At 39.3% G+C, this 22,912-nt stretch overlaps 1 protein-coding gene and 1 long non-coding RNA gene across 2 annotated transcripts in view; both read right to left on the reverse strand.

Annotated features, from left to right (window-relative positions):
- The window catches only part of LOC102540955 (uncharacterized), an 84,736-nt gene that overhangs the window by 9,535 nt on the left and 52,289 nt on the right, over positions 1 to 22,912 (reverse strand). The window contains exons 6-9 of the mRNA XM_072966411.1: positions 12,924 to 13,375; positions 11,831 to 11,883; positions 760 to 889; positions 360 to 455 (exon numbers count right to left, since the gene is read on the reverse strand). Of these exons, the coding sequence (XP_072822512.1) occupies positions 360 to 455; positions 760 to 889; positions 11,831 to 11,883; positions 12,924 to 13,375 (731 nt within the window). The remainder of the gene's footprint in view (positions 1 to 359; positions 456 to 759; positions 890 to 11,830; positions 11,884 to 12,923; positions 13,376 to 22,912) is intronic.
- LOC140698392 (uncharacterized) lies at positions 13,954 to 14,454 on the reverse strand. Its single transcript, XR_012076181.1, has 2 exons — positions 14,373 to 14,454; positions 13,954 to 14,264 (listed from the first exon to the last, which is right to left on the reverse strand). It is a non-coding gene; the product is annotated as an uncharacterized lncRNA (long non-coding RNA).

Raw genomic sequence — 22,912 nt, forward strand, 5'->3', positions numbered from 1 at the left:
TTGTTGTCACGGTCACAAAACTCTGAAAATACTAAAAACCACTGAACTGTATACTCTAAATGAATGAGTTGTATGGCATGTCGATTATATGTCAATAGAGCTATTTTAAAAAGTCAGAACAAAACTGGACCCAAAGTGCAGGGAAAATGATTGTCTCAAGGGAAGGAGGAAGGCACTTTCTTCCCAAAATCAGAGGGGATATGAGGAAGGGTGGCAAGAAAGTGGGAAGCGGAGTAAAAATTGGGGGGCTCATGCTGAAACATCCTTGCTTTCACTCCAGATCTCAGGCTTTTTCAGGGAGCTTTCTTACCAGCATCTCAGGAGTGTCACAGGCCAGCTGGGTGACCACCATTACTCACCTGGGCACCATTCTTTTGACTCTTTGCTCTTAACCATCCAAGGGTCCTTCCCCTGCTCCAATAAGGAGATCACATCTGGCTTAGAATCTGAAAATCCTATTCAAGGAGGGGAAAAAAAGGACTAAGTTATGTGTGGCTATCTCAGAATTAAAAGCAGTCCATGATTATCAAGAAAGAAGAATAAGTAAAGTAAAGGTCAGAGGAAAGGGTGAGGGTCAGAAGAATGAAAAAGATAAAGTTGTCCAATGGAACAGCCAATTTCTAACTTCACAAGGGACAAAGCATTCTTTGGTCAGCAAGAATCATTAAGTCAGCCAGGCACTTGGAAAGCACTCATGAGAAATTTATAACAAAGATTCCAGAAGGCTGATTCTGGATTTTGGAGGGCAGATAAACTCACCCAGTGAGAGCAGGTTGTCATAACTCTCCAACATTACATCTCGGTACAAATCCTTCTGAGCAGAAAGCAAGCCTTCCCACTCCTTTTGAGAGAAGTAAATGGCCACATCTTTGAACTTCAAGTCCTGAAACTGCAAATAAAAATACACAGAAATTAATGGACAAAACTTTATAACAGGATAAAAGAAAATGCATAAAGCAATTCAATAAGGGAAAACAGGCTTGGCTGGACCTTTCAACACAGATGGGTCAGTGTGGAAACAAGGATGATCACAGCACACATTCCTGGTGCACACATCCTTCTCTTTTGTTTGAAATTGAGATATAGTTGATGTACTATATTGTATGTTTCAAGTATACAAAAATAGTGATTCACAATTTTTAAAGCTTATATTCCATTTATAGTTATTATAAAACATTGGTTATATTCCCTGTGTTGTACAAATCATTCTTAAACATGCCTGCAGCTACAGATATAACCTCTTGGCATCATTCTCTATCGTTATCACCCAGGTCTAGGAATAAACAAAGGTCAGATAATTGGTGTTTCCCAATTAAATGAAACTGTACACGCAAGTACACAGCACATGCTACGTTCAGCACACAATACTTCTGTCTCCTTCCGTTCTTTCATTTAAAAAAATGTTTAAAAGTTCAAATATATCTTTAAAAATGTCTATCTCTGGCAGGGAGGGCATAGCTCAGTGGTAGAGTGCATGCTTAGCATGCATGAGGTCATGGGTTTGCTCCCCAATACCTCCGTTAAATTAAAAAATAAATAAATAAATGAACCTAATTACCTCCCCCACAAAAAACAAATGAAAAATGTCTATCTCTGAAAATAGGATTTGAACATAACTTACATGATTTAATAATTTCTTAAAAACTCAGGTTCATAAATATACCAGAATATTTAATCCTAATCATTTTCCATGTCACAAGTAGACATCATTTTTATTGGCTGACCAACACCGTCCATCTTATGTAGTCAATGTTCATATTTTGCAGCACTAGGTTAGACAAGTTCTCTAAAATCCTTTTGAAGTTCTGAGAGTCATTATTTTTCAATAATTTATACATATGGTTAAACTGTTCCTGTTACAATAAATCATCCCTAACTATTCTTTCCTTGTTCCTTAGCTATCAGAGCTGATGAAGTAAGATCCAGATGATGAAGTAAGACCAAAGATGAGCATACACTATGCAAGTTCAAAATGGACCCGAGACTCCTTGGAATATCATGTAACTTTATACAGTGAATCTGTCATTTCCCCTGTCATATTCCTAGTCTAAAAAATCTGAGTTAAAGATATGGACAAATACTGAGAATGTAATGAATTATTGTCAATTACCTTCTTGTCTAATTGGAAAACTCAAATTTGCAACATGGAATCTCACTTAAACCCTCACCTCCACTTTATGCAATCCCAGGTCTCATGAGGGAGGTACCAAATTTCCAGCAAGGGTTGGTTTTCCCATCCCATCAGTACTTCTAGTAGAAGGATCTGCACGGAAGGAATGCTAAGTGGTTTTCTGAATGAATAACTAAGGATTTGCTGGAGATGAGAGGAACCCTTAGGGGACAGCAGCCCAAAGCAACATCACTCACTGGAATGGGAAGAACTGGGGAAGAGAAGTTCCTTGGAGGGGCTCAGAAATGTAGGCAGTTTCAAGAAAAATAAATACACTGTTCAAATCTTCCAAATTAACAAATTCATTCCATGAAGGAGAGAAGACACATCAATTCATACAATGGCTTTTAGAGTTGCAAAATCAGATCATTTATATCCTGCGTTCATCCTAGAGAAATGCAGAGCTCGAAAAGTCAAAGGAGGAAGAAGCAAGAGTAGCCCCAAGTCACCAGACTGAGCTCAGAGTCCCCAAAGGACTGTGTGTGCACGTGCGTGCGCGCGCGCTCTCGCTCTCACTCGCGCTCGCGCTCACTCGCGCTCGCTCTCACTCGCGCTCGCGCGCTCTCGCTCTCTCTCTCTCTCTCTCTCTCTCTCTCTCTCTCGATGTTTAGGGGAGAATAACAAACCTTTGCTTTCCTTGAACCAAAGGGAATCCAACTATACATAATGTATTCAGAAGAAATATCTTTTTCACCATCAGAAGCTCATCTGAGCCCAGAAGGGCCTGCTCTGACCTGCCCTGGGAGACACTGAGCTCCTCAGCCATGGAGGCAACCCAAAGACATGATGGAGCTCTCAGGCCCAGGAGCACAGGGTAGCTGGGCAGGCCCAGCGCTGGACGGTTTCTGCAACAGAGGTCTCCAGCCTCCTCTGGGCCTAAGACTCAGTACATCAGGTACCTCCTTGGCTTTGTTTCCATGTCCCAGAATTAGGAACTTTAGAACCGAAATGGAAACCTCTTTCCACAAAGATCCTGTCCAGAGTCACCAATACTGAGCCAGACCACCACCAAGATCGGCAGGTCCTGACTGCCTCAGCCAAACTCAACTGGATGCAGGTTGCAGCGGCTTTACGCGAAAGCATTGTTCTCAGAATCCTCATGCCCAGCACATCCTGGTTCCCATCCAAGGCTTTCCTGCCCGACATTATTCCTTCTCACCCCTACCCTCACATTCACTGCTTGACAAGCAGTGCTCACTGTGTCTCAAGTACAATGATTGTGCATTAAGCACTTTAATTTCCTGGCGCCTTATATGTATTAATCCCCAGGAGAGGCTCACAAATATTAATTCAAAGGAAGCTTTAGCTTAGAGAAGTGTTATCATTTACTCAAATATGCAGTTAGCAAGGGCACTGCTGGGCTTTAAATCTAGCTTTCCCCAGCTCTACAGCTGAATGCCTTCCACTTCTGGCTCCTGCGTATGCAGTCAGGGGTTTCCTGATCCTCTGAAACAAACCTGAGCTGGACTCTGCACTTACAGGAGTAGAAAATGCTCTGTCTGCTCTGTTTGTCACTGCAGAGCACAGCACTCTATGAGGGGAAATCAAAGGCAGAAGGGAAAGGGCGGAAAAAAGCGGCTCTGCAGACAAAATTCCTTTATCCAGAAACATTCATCAAAATCCCCCATGGCTCTGCCTCTGCATGGGCACTGGGGACACGATGACTCTGACTCAGCACCTGTCCTTAAAAGCTCAGAATCAGGGAGGGGAACAGAAAAGCAGAGACAGTCACAGGGCGTCAAGCTCTGTGGGGGGCTGGTTACCACGACCAAATCAGCAGCTGAAAAATAATGTACGGAATAGTAAAAAGATTTTAAGGGAATGTAATGATGAGCTGATAAGGAAGGAAAGAGGCTAAAACTGAGTCAGAATCAGAACCAACAGGGTGTGCTGAGCCACTGACGCTGATTTTTACCAGAGAACCTCTGCTGAGCCCAGATGTCCCGTAAGCTTTGATATGCATGACCTTAAAGGGTCAGGAGAGACAAGACCAAGCCACAGCTGGCCCAGGTGAAGTCCAACTGGTCTGCACTACAAAGATCTGGGCGCTCGGGACCAGGCCCTCAGGGTAAGGGAAAGTAGAAGCAGCAATCCTGTTCTCAGGCTGCAAGGAAAACTGCCTGACTTGAACTCTGGCTGTTGGTGGAAGGAAAACATTCTCCCCTGAGGAACTGTAACCACAAATCAGTCCTCACACTGGTCGGGGCTCACATGCATATTACTAAAGTGAATCTAAAAATCCTGGCATCTATGAAACTACTTTCAGGTGGTTCTGGTTTGTCAGCGCTCCGGGCAGAAGCAAACCCAGTAGTGTCCTAGAGGAACAACCTTCCACCAGACCCCAAGAATCCATGGGTAGGATTCCAAGGAAAATGACCAAAGAGTCAAAAATAATAAAACAGCACAACATTGTGAATGCACTAAATGCCACCGAACTATACACTTTAAAATGGTTAATTGTATGTTATGTGAATTTCACCTAAATAAAAGTTAAATAAAAATGAAACATGCAAAGAGGCATAATTCCATGATCAGAGAGTCAGGAAAATGAATTGTTTCAACTTTCCATTATATTTGAAAATTTCCATAATAAAATGTGGGAGTTGAAAAGATCACACCAACAAAAATTCATATATTACATAGATAATGACAGAATGTAAGAAAGGTATATTACAAATTTTTTTTAAAAAGGTAAGGCAGTAAGAAACAAAACTCTATAAAAATAACAGGTAGATTTGAAAGAAAAAGAATTAAAACTTAGAATAAAAAACTACTTAAAATTAAATCACACAAAAGCTGGAATAAATATCTCTGAAGAGAAAAATTTCCGGACTGAAGGATTTAAAAAGAAATTGTGCAGAATGCTGTCGAAGACAACGTGGGAAAGTAAAAGAGAGGTTAAGAAGATAAGGTAGGAGGATTTAACAGATATCTAACTAGACTTCTGGGAGAAAAAAGAGAACTGAGAAAAAGGTAGCAATTAAAGACATAACAGCTAAGAAATTTTCATAACTGGCAAAAGAAAGCATTATTCAGAAGTTAAATGAGTCTCAAACAGAATAAATAAAAAGAAATCCCAGACAGTTGTATCAAAACTACAGAGCACTAAAAGAGAATATATTGAAAGCAATTTGATTAAGACAGATTGTCTACAAAAGAACAACCGTCTGACTGACAAATCTCTTTTCAACAGCAATAATGTGCACCGCAGATAACAAAATACAAATTCTCTCTCACAAGTGAGGACAAAGACATTCTCAAAAAACCAAGGAACAGAAATGTATTAAAATATGTACTTCCACCTAAAGGCAAGTGATGCCAGATAGAGTCTGAGACATAAGAATGGTGAATGGTGCCATTCTTTAAGATGGCAAATACGTAGATAACCTAAGCTAACATTCGATATATAAAATAATAAAAATGTGGGGGGAGGATATAGCTCAAGTGGTAGAGCGCATGCTTGGCATACACAAGGTCCTAGTTCAATCCCTGGGACCTCCTCTAAAAATAAAATACGTAAGTAAACCTAGTTACCTGCCCCCTGCCCCAAATAAATAAAATTTAAAAAACAATAAAGATTTTATGGGTTTAGAAAAAGAAATCAACGAAAGAAAAATACTTGACAACAATTTGAGCCTTTTGATCAGCTGGAATCTCTAGTTCCTTATACTATGCAGCAAGAGCATAAAGATGTTCTTTAGTTTTAGACAATGGTAGGAAAATATGTTAAAATGTCTAAGGTAAACAATAAACAAACAAAAATAGTTTATAACTTTCAAATTCACAGAAAGGAAAAGGGGGTGAGGGAATAAAATACAGAAGAGGTAGAATAAATAACACAAACTAAGTCAACAATGATACTTTCAATTGTATCAGTAATTACAAGCACTGTATAGACTAAATGCTCTCATTAAAAGATAATGCTGATCAAAAACCAAAGCCCAGTTATATGCTGTTTATAAGAAACACATCCAAAACTTAAGCCTCCAGAAAGACTGGAAACAAAAGGCTAGCAGATAACTTGTGTACACACCTCACAAATAATAAATATACATCATACACATACATAGAAGAAAAAGGAAGAGGATTATGACAGATAAGCCCTCATCATTGTGGGAGATTTAACATACCTCTCAAAATAACCGACAGATACAATAGACAAAAAGTAAGTAAAAATAGAGAATATTTAAATAACAAAATTAATAAGCTTGATTTAATGGCCACATACAGAAAAATGCACCCAATTCAAATAACATTCAGCTCAATCATATCTGGAAGATTCAGAAAAACTGACTACATTGGACCTTAACACAAAACACAAACATTTTTCATGAATACACGCTAATAAAAAGATGTTCATTAACAGGATTGCCTACGGCTGAGGTGGTACCGGGATGGAATGGAAGAGATATAAATAAATCATCAAACAAGAGAACAACCTTGCTCAAACCATTAACAATATGCCATGAAGTGAAGATAATGATTAACAGTGTACTCGAAACCGCCCCATCCTACCAAGGGAGTAAGACGAATGAAGAGAAGGGTACACTATATATGACATATTTTATGAGGCTAGAACAGAAGTCAGCAAACTTCTTCTGTAAAGGGCCAAATAGAAAACATTTTAGACTCTGTGGGTGATACCATCTCTTTCAACTACTTGACTCTGTCACTGCAGCTTGGAAGCAGCCAAACATGTTACATGAACAAGTAAGTGTGGCTATGTTCCAATAAAGCCTTATTTATGGACACTGAAATGTAATTAATATAATTTTCATATGTCATAAAATATTATCTCTCTTTTGATGTTTTTCCCCAATCATTTAAAATGTAGAAAACATTCTTGGCTTGCAGGTCAGGGCCACGGTTTGCTGACTCCTGGGCTAGAGTAACCTTGACAGTTTTATAAGTTGCATAAAGATTTCATGCAAAATGGAAATTATAGACCAAACTTACACATGCTACAGATGTAAAACTTCTAAGTAAATTATTAGCTGAATTCAGCATTATGTAAAAAGAAGCGTAACACGTCATAGCCAAGTTAGGTTTTTCCTGGTAAAACCAGGTATAAATGATTTTAGAAATCAATTTAAGTTATTAAGCACATTAACAAATTAAAAGAGAAAACCTGTATGGTCACCTCAAGAGATGTAAAGGCATTTAAAAAAATTAAATATTCATTTGTGATCAAAAACTCAGCAAATTAGGAATAAAAAGCAATGTCTCTAACCTGATAAAGAACATCTTTAAAGAAAACAACAAAACACCAAGAGAAAAAGTCATACATAAAAGTAAAATATCAGGGGGAGGGTATAGCTCAAGTGGCAGCACAAGTCCTGGGTTCAATCCCCAGTACTTCTTCTAATAAATAAATAAGCCTAATTACCTCCCTCCCCTGCCAAAAAATAAAATGAAAATAAATAAATTTAAAAAATAAATAAAAGTGAAGTATCAAAAGAATCTCCTCTAAAGCTGGGACTAAGACAAAGGTGCCCACATTCACTAGTTAATACTGTTCTGGGAGGTGGAGCCAGTACCATAACACAAGAATTAATACTAAATAAAGGTTGAAAAAAGAAAGAAAACATCAATACTTATAGACAATACAATTATTTATAGACAAAAGGTGTTTTCATTCATCAATGATATGATTATCTAAGTTAGATGACCCCAAATCCAAAACAGTCTACAAGATATTAGAATAAATCAGAGTTCAGCAAATTGGATGAATACAAAATCATTATCTAAAAATCAATTTCATGTCTGGATACAAGAAACAATGACTAAATTTACACTTATGGTCAATTAATCTACAACAAAGACGGCAAGAATATACAATGGAAAAAAGATAGTCTCTTCAATAAGTGGTGCTGGGAAAACTGGACAGCTACATGTAAAAGAATGAAATTAGAACATTCTCTAACACCATATACAAAAATAAACTCTAAATAGATTAAAGACCTAAATGTAAGACCAGATACTATAAAACTCTAGAGGAAAACATAGGCAGAACACTCTTTGACATAAATTGCAGCAATATTTTTTCCAAACCAGCTCCTAGGGTAATGGAAATAAAAATAAACAAATGGGACCTAATTAAACTTAAAAGCTTTTGCACAGCTAAGGATACCATCAACAAAACGAAGAGACAACCTACAAAATGGGAGAAAATATTTGCAAACGATGCAACTGACAAGGGACTAATTTCCAAAATATACAAACACTTAATACACCTTAATATCAAAAAAACAAACAACCCCATCAAAAAATGGGCAGAAGACCTAAATAGACATTTTACCAAAGAAGACATCCAAATGGCCAACAGGCACTTGAAAAGATGCTTGATATCACTAATTAATAGAGAAATACAAATCAAAACTACAATGAGGTATCACCTCACTCTCACCAGTCAGAATGGCCATTTTTAAAAGGTCTATAAATAATAAACGCTGGAGAGGGTGCAGAGAAAAGGGAACCCTCCTACACTGTTGGTGGGAATGTAAACCACTATGGAGGACAGTAGGAGGTTCCTTAAAAAACTAACAATAGATTTACCATACGATCCAGCAGTCCCTCTCCTGGGCACATATTCAGACAAAACTATAATTCAAAAAGACACATGCACCCCACAGCAACACTATGTACAATAGCTAGGACATGAAAACAAACTAAATGTCCCTCAACAGATGAATGGATAAAGAAGATGTGGTATATATATACCAAATAATACTCAGCCCCATAAAAAAGAATGAAATGCCATTTGCAGCAATATGGATGGACTTATAGATTATCATACTAAGTGAAGTAAGACAGAGAAAGATAAATATCATATGATGTTGCTTTTATGTGGAATCTAAAAAAAAATATATTATATATATATATATATATAAATTTTATTTACAAATCAGAAATAGATTCAACAGATATAGAAAACAAACTGTGGTCCCTGGGGGGAAAAGGCAGGGGAGGGGTAGATTAGAAGTTTAGGATTAACAGATACACATTTCTATATATAAAATAAATAAACAAGGACCTGCTGTATAGCACAGGGAACTATATTCAATTTCTTGTAATGAGCAGTAATGGAAAAGAACCTGCAAAAATATATTTATGTGTGTGTATACATACATATATATACATACATCTGAATTGCTTTGCTGTACACCTAAAATTAACATTATAAATCAACTACACTTCAATAAAAAATAAATTAAAACAACAATAACAACACACAGATGGAGAAGCGATCCAAGTAGAGTGATTGGGGTAAGTTGGAGGTAGAGAGGGAGACGAATTGCATCCTGTGTGTCTAAGCAGCAGACAGTTCACTGGGGTAACTGGTGAGGGATTCTGGGAAAGGAAGAGACAGAAGCTGATGTTGGAGAAGTTCACAGGGGCCAGGGCTAAACACAGAATGGTCTCGGTTGACAGTCACCCGTGTCAGGACTAAACACATCATCCTTACTCACCACTTTACTCCAATACTAGGGTTGGTGCTCTGATAAATATAAAATGTGATTTTTAATAAACAAACAATGAATGTGAGAATTGGAGCTTTATCCTGAAAGTAACAGAGATTCATTGAATGAAGAAAATGTTTGGACTATTTTGTTTTTTGGAAGAATAAACTAGAGCCAGGAAGTCCAGTTAAGTCAACGCACTATCCACTCCCACAAAGGTCCAATCTGATACACAGACAGTGAAGTGAGGTCCCAGGGCATGAGCTCAAGGAACAGGAAAGGGACAGAAGCAATGGGATTTGGCACCTCACTGGATGTTGAGGACACCAGGAGGTAGGAGTTGGGGGACCTCCAGGTTGCCAGTGTAAGTGCACATTCAGGTGAATTTCCATTACCATCAAATTCCCCAAACCCTGTAGACTACGTTATACAGGAGAAGTTATGAGAAAGGCCATGGTCAGAGAGCTAATAAAATGGCAGAAATGGGGTAAGACTATAACCTTTTATGTAGTGCAAAGCCTCTCATTAACACAGAGGAAGGACAATGACCACCCTGAGGAGAGGAGGAACTAGAGGGAGACACGGACAGTCAAGGGCTGAAGAGCAAGGTGAGCCAGCGCTCCTTCCTGTCAACAGGTGCTGAGAACTGACCGGGAGGATGCAGTCCTCTTCTGAGAATCTTAGGAAGGTTCTGGCCAGAATGGAAACAGGAAGACAAACTCAGTAAGTTCTCACAGAATTTAGGGGAAAAGTCAGAGAGAAAGGAAGAAACAGATTAATCCAAAATAGAAAGAATATTTCTTCAGTCTTCAGAGTGAAAAGAATCCTTGAAAAGCAACTGGACCAAATTAATGAAGAGCCACACTCAGACACATCCAAGAGAAAACCCTGAATTTCACATACTACAAGTACTGTGGCACTCTTTAAAATCCATTACTCCAAAGTCACAGAAAAATAATCTAAGTAACATCCCAAATTAGAACTTTCACAGTCAACTTTTTCTGGTTATATCTTATACTGGATACCTTAAATATTAAGTTGTTTATAAAAAAGACAAAAGTACTTTAGGAAACTATGAAAGACTTTTTTCTAGTAGGGAAGACCTTTGGGCATGACATAAAGGGAAAAGAACAGTTTTTGAAAATTCAGAATCTAAAAATAGATGAAATATTTTTTCACAGTTATTTTTTTTCTATTATTTAACTTACAAATGACAAAGAGAAAATATGCTTAATGTATAAACTGTTATTTAAAATAAACCAAAAAAGATTAACATGACAAGCAAGCAAAGGAAATCACTAGGTGATTTAGAATTTCCAGTTGTATCATTTATTAACTATGTAATTTTGCAGCAAGTGACTTAATCTATTTCCTCGTCTGTCAACTTAGAATACTACCATATTTCATCAAATCTGAGATGCCACTGACTGTAAAGCCATTGTTACTTTATACACCGGGAACTAAAAAAAAACGCTATCAATGAAACTACAGCTTGCCAGGAATTGTAAAACCCATTCTGATTTCAGAGAAATTAAAATGTGGGGATTAAAAAAAAGCATCACAGAATTAATGAAATATAGTGGTATCTGACTCATAGGGTTGTTACGTGGATTCAATAAGATAACAAGTCAGGAACTTCAAACTACAAATGGCTCAAAGTAAACATTTAATACGTTAGTTGCTTCTATTAGCAGTATGATCCCTTTCTGAAGACTGAATTACATACCCACACATATGTGCAGACAAAATAACTTTATTTTGTTTTTCTTTTTTTTTTTTGAGGGGGAGGTAACTATATTTATTTATTTTGGGGGGAGGGACTGGGGATTGAACCCAGGACCTTGTGTGCATGCTAAGCATGCACTCAACCACTTGAGCTATACCCTCCCTCCCAAAATAACTTTAAAGTATTAATAGTGATTGCCTCTAGATGGTGGGACCATAGGTGATAAACTTTAATAACTTTCTCAAATTTTGAAATTTTTGCAAGAATTCTATAGTAATCATTAGAAAGAGAGCACTTTTGCCCAGGTTTAGGTTCCTGGCTGGTTAGGGAAACTGCTCCATAAATGTGGTTTTCTCCTCTCTTCCCCTTTCTCCAAATCACTACTGTGTATCTTTTGGATAAAATTCTGAAATAGGATAATGTCCTGAAAAACAAGAGGCCCTTTCCAAGAAGAAAATGGCAAACACAACTTACCTCAGCCATAGCTTTCGATGAGCAGCGGTTCCTCTCTTCTCCTCTTCTGGATTCTTAGAAAAGGAAAAAGGTGGAAAAGGGTTAAGAAACTGAGACAACAGTTCCCTCCTGGAGCCCAGAGGAGGCCAATTCAGAACAAATCTCTCTCCTACCCCAGGCACTGAGAGGGAGCCCAAAGCCAAAGAAGCCTGCAATCCCACTACCCTCTCCCAGCATCAGAAAGAAGAGCAGGCAACCTTAGGGGCCCAGATGGGAGTCCTGGCAAAGATTCCCAGACTGTGGCCTCTTTCCTCCGTGAGTGACTGACTTTGGATTCTTCCGGGCCCAGTATCTTGCACTGAGCCCAGATCTGCGGCTCCAAGACACATCCTAATTTAATCCACCTGTCAGAGTCCCACGTTCCTGTCCTCTAGGCTGGGGACACCTCTGTGGGCCTGGATCCCTGATGGCCACAGGGTGGGAGAATAGAGAAGTGGAAGTAGAAGGGGCTCCCTGCCCAAAGCTCTAGAAACTCCCCATTTCCCCACCCCCAGACATCACCATAAACAGCCCCAGGAGAACGCCATTAACTGCGCTGAAGAGCGAACGGCTGCAGCTGTGTTCGTTCTGGGCTCGAGAGAGCAATGGGAGCTTAAATCGAGTCCGGAGTAGACTCCCAGAACCCATCCACCCACGGACCCCACTCGGCACCCACCCAACATGTACAAAGAGGGAGCCATTCCCAGCTCTAGCCCCAAAGGTAGAGTTCGCGACCTGACCGCATTGGGCGCACACACAGGGCTACAGAGAGTCCCGATTAGATGGGGCCCACCACGGCCCCGCGAGGCACTGGTCGCCGAGCACCGGACGTCGGGCGCACAATCCAAGCCCAGAGTGTATCGCCCCAACTTTCCCCAGGCAGGAGGCCACACAGCTGCGATACCCTTGACCTCTGGATATCTCCAGCCCTCTCCCACACCCACCCGTGCTGGCGGACGGCCGACACTTCCCACCCCCGAGTGTGGCCTAGCGGCTGAGATACCACCCTCTCCCCGACGTCCTTTATTTTTCAAGCGCGGGCACGCAGCTGGACACGTGCCCGACAGCCACCCACCTTTAAAACTCCTGCCCGACCACAGCCCTGCCCCAGGACTCCTCACCGTCCACTTCTGCGGGGTCCTCTCACTCCAGTCTGATCGAATCCGCCCCAAACCAGTCGGCGAGGTCGTCCGGAATGCCCCGATCCCTTGCGGCCGGACTCCCGCCAACTCACCGCTGGCCAGCGAACTTCGGCCGGAAGCGGCAGGCACCGCGGAGGCCTCCGGGAAGTATAGTCCAGAGGAGGAAAAATCCAGGGAGGGCCTGGGCCGGCACGACAGAGTCGCGTCGTGTTCCAAGCCTTCAGTGAAGCCCAGTCCTGGCCGCCCAGCCGCGCCGGAGCATCCTCGGAGGGCCTGGGCGAACCGACAGGTCGAGGTCGTGGTAGGTGGCCGTGGAGGGCTAAGAAAGCCTTGTGGACCGTGGAGGCTCCTGGGAAATGTCGCCCACGGCCGGGGGGCGGGGGTGCTCAAGTTTCAGCTGAGCATTCATTCATTCCCAAGTCCCGCCCGCCGCCGGGAAGTGCAGTCGGAACGCCGGAAGGCTGCAGCCCCAGCTCCGGCTTTTCAAGACGATTCGGGCGGGACCAGAGAGATGCCTGTCGGGGCCGGGCCCACACAGAGGCATCTGGGAAATGCAGTCCTAGCCTAGCGGGCTGGGGACTTGGCGCAGGAGAGACTGAAGGCGCGCGGTCTAGAGCTGAGCATGACGGAGTCTGAGAAGGGCCCGGTGAGGTTCAAGGACAACCCTGAGTCCAGAATGGAATACCGATACTAAACTATATGCCATGTAATACTGTTTTAAAACATTTTATAAGTACATAAATACAATTAAAAAGACACTTGGGTAATAAGATCGCTGGAAAGTCACACCAACATTTGTTAACAGTAGTTAATATCTAGGACGTGTAATTGTGAGTTTTTTTTTTTTTTACTTTTTTACTTATTTTGGCCATTATCATGTTCTTCTTTTAAAACATTATTTATTAAATTTTGTTAAATATAAAATGAATACTGTGGACAAAAATAATCAATAAACAATCTATAATAAGGAGTGTAAGAGAGTTTTATTCCAGATGTTCTGAAGACTGGTGGCGGGATAGGGAGGTTGATACAACCTCTCAGTAGCTCTGAGAAGCATGGTTTTCAGCAGTTTTGCAACAAGGAACACATATCAAACATGACATGGGTGCATTCCTTCAAGGTTTCAAAAGAGACAGATTAGCACGTACATGGTGAGTCAGTATGGCCTTGGCCTCTGAGAAAGGAACTTACCTTCAAAGGAGTACTGGTGTAAGCATTTATCCCTATCTTCAAAGAGGATGTTCTTTACTTCTGGCTAGTGCCACTTTTTTTCCCTTTAATGGTTACAGCAGATGTACAATGTAAGATAAACAGGACGTAAGGCTGTTCTAGTAACATATAAAGTTCAAGCCAAATTATGCATAAGCCACAGTGACACATACCTTAAATAAGTAAAAATTTCTTCCATCAGTATAGATTCTGAAATTGATGAACTAGAAAACAAAGGAGTGGACCCAATTTTTGAAATTCAGTTTGGTTCTAAAAGATAAATGAAACACACTATTGATAAACAATAACAAAAAGAAACAAAAAATTAAAATAAAACTATTAGAAATGTGAAAGGTTAAACCATAGACATAATGTTTAATACAATTTTGAGGCTATATGCAACTTTATAACAATAGTAGAAGTAACTGGATTTTCTAGTAAAATTTAAATTACTAATTTCTACTAAGAAGTAGAAAACTTGAACAGAACAATAACCATGATAAAATTTTAATATATCTTTAAATATGTATCATTAAAAAGGACCAGGTGATTATAGCTGAATTTTAGCTAATTTTTGAACTACTAATGACCATCCAATTTATTCAGATCCTAGGAAAAGGAATGTTCTCTAGTTAACTTTGTTTAATTAGTATAAAACCTGATAATGATAGGCCAAAAGAAAAGTATTAATCAGTTTCATTTGTATTAAAAGATAAACTGAGACAAAAGTTTTCCAGAGTTTACTTGAACATACATCGATTTGAATCAGGCAGCATTCAGCTGAAAGTGGTTAGGAGCACTCAACCAACAGGAGGTTTTTTATAGTGAAGACTCCAAAGCAAAGCAGGGAAATTATTTATTTGATTGGCTATAGCTTCATCAGTTGCCTTATTTGGGAAAGCTGAGTTGGCTGTTTGTGATTGGTTGGAAAATAAACCCTAAGGTTTATTTTCTTGGATCTGAGTGCACTGACTCTGGGGTAGGTTTTGGTTTGCATATAGAGGCCACCAAGGCATTAGAGCCACCTCAGTCTTAACAGCCACCTTTTTAAATTACTTCAGCATTTGTGATTATAGATGCAGATATTCCAAATAAAAGGCTGATTTCAATAATGTAGTATACAATTTGTACAATAAATTATGTCAAATGATTGCCTAATATTGGAAGAGCAATAAAATGACAAAATGTGTTACATGAACAAATTAAAGGAAAAGAAAAATATATCAAATAATGCCAAAAAGATAATGTGGTACACTGAATAATGTCCCTTCTCTCCCAAGACATCTAAGTCCTAAGCCCCAGAACCTATGAATGACTCTGTTGTATTACATGGCAAAAGAGACTTTGCAGATATGCTTAAATTAGGGATCTTTGGAGATAATATTATCCTGGTTTATCTGAGTAGGCCCAAAGTAATCACAAGGGTCCTTATAAGAGGAAGGCAGGAGGGTCAGAGTCAGAGAGATGTGAAGACAGAAGGAGAGGTTAGAATGGTATGCTCCAAAGAGGGTGTAAGGGGCCATGAAACAAGGAATACGGCAGATTCTAGAAGCTGGAAAAGGCAGGGGAAAATATTCTCCCCTAGAGCCTTCAGAAGGAATGTCGCTCTGCCAACACCTTGACTTTAGCCCGTAAGATCCACTTCAGACTTCTGACCCCAGTCTCTGGATAAGTAAATCTTCCTTCAGAGCAGAAGGAGGATGGAATGACCTGTCATTCATCAGAAAGCCAAGTCCTCCATAAGTTACTCCTTCTGCCTTACTTCCTGAGGTACTTCACACACACACACACACACACACACACACACACACAACCCACCCTTGGCCCCAACCAGGATATTCTGCATTCCTTCTCCAAAAATTTCTTCTCTTACAGAAACAAATTCCCTAGTTGCCTAATTCTCCTGTTCCAGTGGGGTCTTTGCAGACATCCTTAAGCATCTCAGTGCCCTCCCAAATTTATTTCTCCCACATCGTTGAGCGGAAGCATCTAACAGGCACATTTTCTTCAATTTTTTATTTGGAAAGTTTTCAAATCTCCAGAAACACTGAAACAAGAGTACAAAGAACTCTTTTACATGCCTATCCCCTGGATTCATCAATTGTTAACAACTTGCCATGTTTGGTAAACTTTCTCTCCCATTTGAAAATAAATTCAAGTATCGTTATACTTGAGTACTAAATATGTCAACATGTATCTCCTAAAAACAAGGACATTTTCTTACCACACACCACTAAACACAGTGTATCACACATATATCACCACATACCACAAAACACTGTCTCGCACTCACATCAGTAAACACAGTAGCACATCCCAGGTACCTCTAACCACAACACCATGATCAGAGTCAAGGAAATTAATAATTCCACAATTCACACAGTTTCTCCCAAATGTCCCCCAAATGTCTTCTATAGGGTTTTCTGTAATCAGGACACAAAGTTCATGCATTACACTTGATGTTATGTCTCTAGTTTCTTTTAATCTAGAACAGTCCCTCCACCTTTTTCTTTTCTTTAAACATTGATTTTTTTAAAAAGGAATCTAGTTCAGTTGTTCCAAAGAATGTCTTACATTCTGGATTTGTCTGGTTACTTCCTCATGGTAAAATCCAGGTTAAACATATTTGGTAAGGACTCTACATAGACAATGAAGGACACTAGACAAAGGCAATGTAGTGTCCTCTTGTTGTGTTATATCAGGAGAAACATGACGTCAGCTCATTTCACTCTTGGTGATGCTAAATTCGATCACTCAGTTTAGGTGGTAATGGCCAAATATCTTAATTGTAAAGTTACGTTTTTTCTTTTCTACTTGGTGAGTAATCTGAGGGCTGGTAACTTAGGACCACATGAATCTCCTATTTCCCAACAATCATATGCACATTTAATATAAGGTATGTGTTACCCTTTCACATAGATTAATATATATGTGTTACTCTTTCATGTAATATGAATCATGAAATTATGTTTTGTATATGAACTTTATATATGCATATTAATGATGTATTATCGACACATATATACATATTCTTCTTCAGTGTTAGATAATCAAACCATGTTATATGCCTTGAGAACCATTTAAGATATTTTATAGTATAATTTAGAATACAACTAATTTTTTATTTTGTTCCTGACTTTGGAATTTAACTCCACAAAAACACAACATCACCATAAACAGATACTCATCTCCAGGTTGTTGAGTTTCTCCAGCATGCTCAATGATCTGCTAGGAACACTGATGGGCAGAAACATCTGCTTAGGAGAGAAAGCTGAGAATCTTTATTGTGGAGATTATGATCTGTCAAGGAAGCAGAGAGCAAACTATCCTGCCTTACGAGACTTTTAAGAGTTGGGTATCATGGAGAACTTAAGTGTGGATGGGTCTTGGTGAATAACAGTGGGCTTTCTGTACCAGCATGTTCAGTTTTTATCAGTTTGGGTTCAATCAGAAAGCAAAAACTGCACCAGAATTTAAACAGAAGTTTAATATAAAGAATTATTAATCAGTGATAGAATAACTACAAAGACATCAAAGAACTTAAAAGGGTCATTTAGGGCTGAGGAAGGACAAACTTGGGAGTCCCTCCCAGAAGTGGGTTTCAGACCTCATTTGAGAAGATGTGGTTGCAGCCCAACAGATGGCAGAGAAATTTGCTGGGTTGCCAAGTTCTCAAAGAGAGTTGGCGTAGCACTGCAGGAATGAGGCCTGAGATGCATGGTATCCATATCACGAGGGCTCCAGGAAACAGCCCTCCAAGGCACATGCAAGCCAAAGCTGATCAGCAGGCATGCAAAGAGAGCTGGGATGCCCCTGTGAGCATGAAGTCTGGAGAACACAGTGTCTCATTGCAAGGGCCTCAGCAAGGTGGTCACTGGGTCCAGGACAAGTCTGCAAGACTTCCAAGAGGCTGCATGCTCTGGAGCACAGCAGTGTTGAGCATCCCTGAATGTCCTCATACACATACACTGACACGAACAACCCATGGACCATGAAGCAAGAGCAAGAAAACGCAAAATACAGCAACCAGAACCAAGAATAGATGCCACCTTCCTTCTCCAGCGCCCTCTATTGACAAAGCTTCACATCATATTCACTGTAAAGAATGTTTACAACCCATCTCCTTGAGTAATGGAAATAAAAGCAAAAATAAACAAATAGGACGTAATTAAACTTAAAAGCTTTTGCATAGCTAAGGATACCATCAACAAAATGAAAAGACAATCTAAAGAACGGGAGAAAATATTTGCAAATGATGAGACTGACAAGGGAAGAATTTCCAAAATATACAAACAGTTCATACAGCTTAATATCAATAAAACAAACAACCCAGTCAAAAAATGGGCATAAGATCTAAATAGACATTTCACCAAAGAAGACATCCAGATGGCCAAGAGGCACATGAAAAGATGCTGAACATTGCTAATTATCAAAGAAATGCAAATCAAAACTACACCGGTCAGAAAGGCCACCATTAAAAAGTCTACACATAATAAATGCTGGAGAGGGTGTGGAGAAAAGGGAACCCTCCTACACTGTTGGTGGGAATGTAAATTGGTGCAGCCACTTTGGAGAACAGTATGGAGGTTCCTTAAAAAATTAAAAATAGATTTACCATATGATCCAGCAATCCTATTCCTGGAGAAAACTATAATTCTAAAAGACACATGCACCCCAGTGTTCATAGCAGCACTATTTACAATATCCCAGACATGGAAGCAACCTAAATGTCCATCAACAGATGAATGGATAAAGAAGATGTGAGATATATATATATATATATATATACGCAATGGAATATTACTCAGCCATAAAAACGAATAAAATAATGTCATCTACAGCAACATGGATGGATCTAGAGATTATCATATTAAGCAAAGTAAGTCAGACAGAGAAAGACAAATATCATGTATCTCTTACATGTGGAATCTAAAAAAATGACACAAATGAACTTATTTACAAACCTGAAATAGACTCAAAGACATAGAAAACAAACTTATGGTACCATGAGGGGAAAGTGGTGGGAAGGGATAAACTAGGAGTTCAAGATTTGCAGATACTAACTACTAACTATAAAGAAGAACTTTATAATGTATAGCACAGGGAACTATATTCAATATCTTATAGTAACCTATAATGAAAAAGAATATGAAAATGCATGTATGTATGTATATGTATGACTGAAACATTATACTGTATACCAGAAATTGACACAACATTGTAAACTGACTATACTTCAATAAAAAAATGCAAAATAAGAAAAGAAAACAAACTTATGGTTACCAAAGCAGAAAGGGGAGGGGGAGAGGAACAAATTAGGAGTTTGGGATTAACAGACACACACTACTAACTATACTCAGTATCTTGTAATAACCTATAATGGCAAAGAATCTGAAAAAGAATATATATATATATATATATATATCTCAAATATATATATATATATGTATATATATATATATATATTTGAATCACTTTGCTGTAGATCCGAAACTAACATAACATTGCAAATCAACTCTAATTCTATTTTTAAAAAAGTAATGTTTAACAAATCCAGTCCATATTCACAGAGCAGGTATCGAAGGGTGAGTTTGGAGCTGAGAGGCAATAATAATGGGCACAGTAGACCCCTTTGGCTACTCAGTTTCTAAGCACCTTTCAATACACATTTGAGCCCCCATACAACAACAAAACAGCTCTACACATCTATCTAGCAAGACACAGCTATCCAAACAAGAAAATGCACAACAGAGAAAATAAGGAAATGAGAAAATCCCAACAGCTAGCTGTATTTATTATTAATTAATTAATTAATTTCTGGTATATTAATTATTTCTCAAGCCAAAGTGGGATTCAGTTACAGCCCCACTGAATATTCTGTTGCCTAGAGAATAAATTGTAAAGTTAACCTCCAAAAGCTTCTTGTAAATAAAATAAAAATGAGAAGAGAGGGAAAAAGTGGTTAGTATATATAAATAAACACACACAACAAACAAAGAGAAAATATGCAGAGCTACTACAGCCCTCATGTCTAACTGGATATGGGTCATAGTTGATGTCTATGGCTTCCTTCTTCAGCAACCCATTCTGTATTTCCATTGTCTTCAGTGACAACCTCAGATGTCCTAGGTTCTTTACCTGGTAGAGTTACTCAAACCTTCATTCCTAAAGATTCTGTGTCTTCAATCATGCTGTATTTTTTTCTTTTTATCGCTGTCATTTTTCCATTAACTTTACTTCGAGGCATGAAAGTACTAAGAGGAGTGCCAGAGAATCCGCTGGGTTCCAGATACGGCCCTCTTTACCTGCACTGTATAGCAGTAAGCTGTTTCATCCTTGGTAATTAGGATCCATCATTCCAGCCATTAGGTTGACTTCCCCCTCTCCTCCCATTGGCACAGTGGTATAAGGAGCCCAATATGTTTAAGAGGCTAAGTCTCATCTTTCAAATCAATAGACCAAGTGTCAGTGGTGTGTCCCCAGGTGGAAGCATTGCCCCCTTGGGGGCTACTCTCTACACAACAGCAAAGCTCAAATTCTGGGGGTGGGTTATTAGGTGTCTTAGTGGGAGAAGCCACATTCACTTCACCTCTTCATTCCTGGAACATGTATTTTGGCTACAGTGGAGACCATAATGGTCACCAACTCAAAATATATACTGCATCGTGTAAATCAGAACTCTAGCCTTTCAAGAGTGACATCTCCAACTGGCACTGTAACTGAATCTTCAGTAAGCCATCCCACCTTCAGTTGTGCCAGCTGATTCCAGGTGACGGAGCATGTGGTAAGACCAGTTAATTCCATGGGCATGAATGCATTGCTGTACTTCCTTTGCTGTGAAATGAGTTTCTTGCTCAGACAAAATGCTATGCAGGGTGCCATAATGGTGGATAAAGACTCCTACGAGTCCGTGGTTAGTGATGCCGGTAGAAACATTATAGGCAGGGAAAGGAAATCTAAGATAATACGTGTCTATACTTGTGAGAACGAATCTCTGCCCCATCCAAGATGGAAAGGTCTAATGTAATCGACCTTCTATCAGGCTGGTCCTAACACGGAATGGTGTCATATCAGGGACTCAAGGTTGGTCTCTGTTTTTGGCAAAAATTAAGGTGAAAGACTCTGCTAGCTGATTGAGCCCTTTTTATTAAGAAAGCAAATGCCTTCTAACACCCCTGACCACCAAATATTTCTGCTTACATATCATTGGCCAAATTTATGACATATAGTTGCCCTTAGTGACAAGGTAGGCTGCAAAATAAAAGATTGAATTCTTCCAACATCTATAATGGAGATCAGAAAAGAAAAGGTGAGCTGAGGCTGTCTGTTTTGTCTATCAAATATTGGTGTATAACACAAACACCTACCACCAGAAACCCGGTTTCTTGCAGGAAAGATATGAAGTTGGGCCCCAGAGTGAAGATTTCAGGCAAAGATCTAATGATTCTGAGCTTAAAACTTGGGCAAAATCCATACTGTTAGAGACACAGATACCAGCAAATCAGATTCTTTGCAGGGAAGTAAGAGGACAAAGCCTCAGGAACAGGAATCACTCCTGGGAGGAGCCCCTGCTGAAACCTGTGAGAAAGGGCCAAGGTGAGACGTGCCTGCACATGGCAGAGGCTGGTGATGCTTTAATAGAGCATTTATTACCAGGGTCGAAGAAAGAACGTAGACTCCGGGGCCTGTGGACAGAGGTAAGAGTGGCAGGTGGATGGAGGCTGGGTAGCACAGAAGAGGGAAGTTCTTACTCAGCAACTTAAATAGCTCATTTGTTGTAGAAATTCTAAAAATGGTTATACACAGTGTTCATTCAAAGTGTGCGTACAGGACACAGTGTGGAGAATTGCTATTTCTTGCATATTTTCTTTGGTTATGATCACAGAACTACACAAAGTTATGAGTGTAATAGTAATTTTGAATCACCCCTGCACACTTTAATGAACAACACAACCTGTTTAATGCTATTTTCTTTCTCTCTATTATGTTCATTCTGATTATATTTATGAAAATCTAATTTTCTGTCACTTGAAAATAAAAATTTAAAAATTAGGGCTTGTGTTAGTATGTCTTTTTTACTTTTCATGAAACTTATGTTAATTATATTTTCCAAAAGTCTTGGTCTGTAATAGGTTGCAAATTTTAAATAAAGAAAGAAAAAAAACCTTGTCTTTCACCACAATTTGAGAAGCACTACTCTAAAAGACAAAGGATAGGATGGGATATTTAGTCTTTTTTGAAAAAATAGCTAAGTAATTTTCTGTATTCTAGTTACCATGACCAAAGAAATAAAATAAGATCACATTTATATCTTTAATGAAAATTTCAAGAGCAGCTGTAATCTCCCTCCTGTAACATTTATATATCCCCAAATAACTAAAGACCAGACCAGGTCCTAACTAAGAGAGTGCAAAAGATAAATTCTTTTATTCACAGGTACCCCTCTTCCACCTCTAACACTGGGGCCATCAGTCAGCCCATGGGGACACATCTTATTTGTCTTCTGCTATAAGCTCAGCCACCTCTTACGTCTACCTTCACTTAATCATTTTTATTTAAATATCAAGACCAGTTCAGGTGCCTCATATTTCAGATAACACTTATGGCTTATTCTGTGCCCTCAGTTTTAGTCCCTGTAAGGAACTCCCAGACATAGCAGAAATCACACTTGCATGCTAGATACCAGGAGATCTTAGAAAGTTACTATCTAACA

Source organism: Vicugna pacos, chromosome 9 (assembly GCF_048564905.1).
Source record: "Vicugna pacos chromosome 9, VicPac4, whole genome shotgun sequence".
Taxonomy (NCBI): Eukaryota; Metazoa; Chordata; class Mammalia; order Artiodactyla; family Camelidae; genus Vicugna; species Vicugna pacos.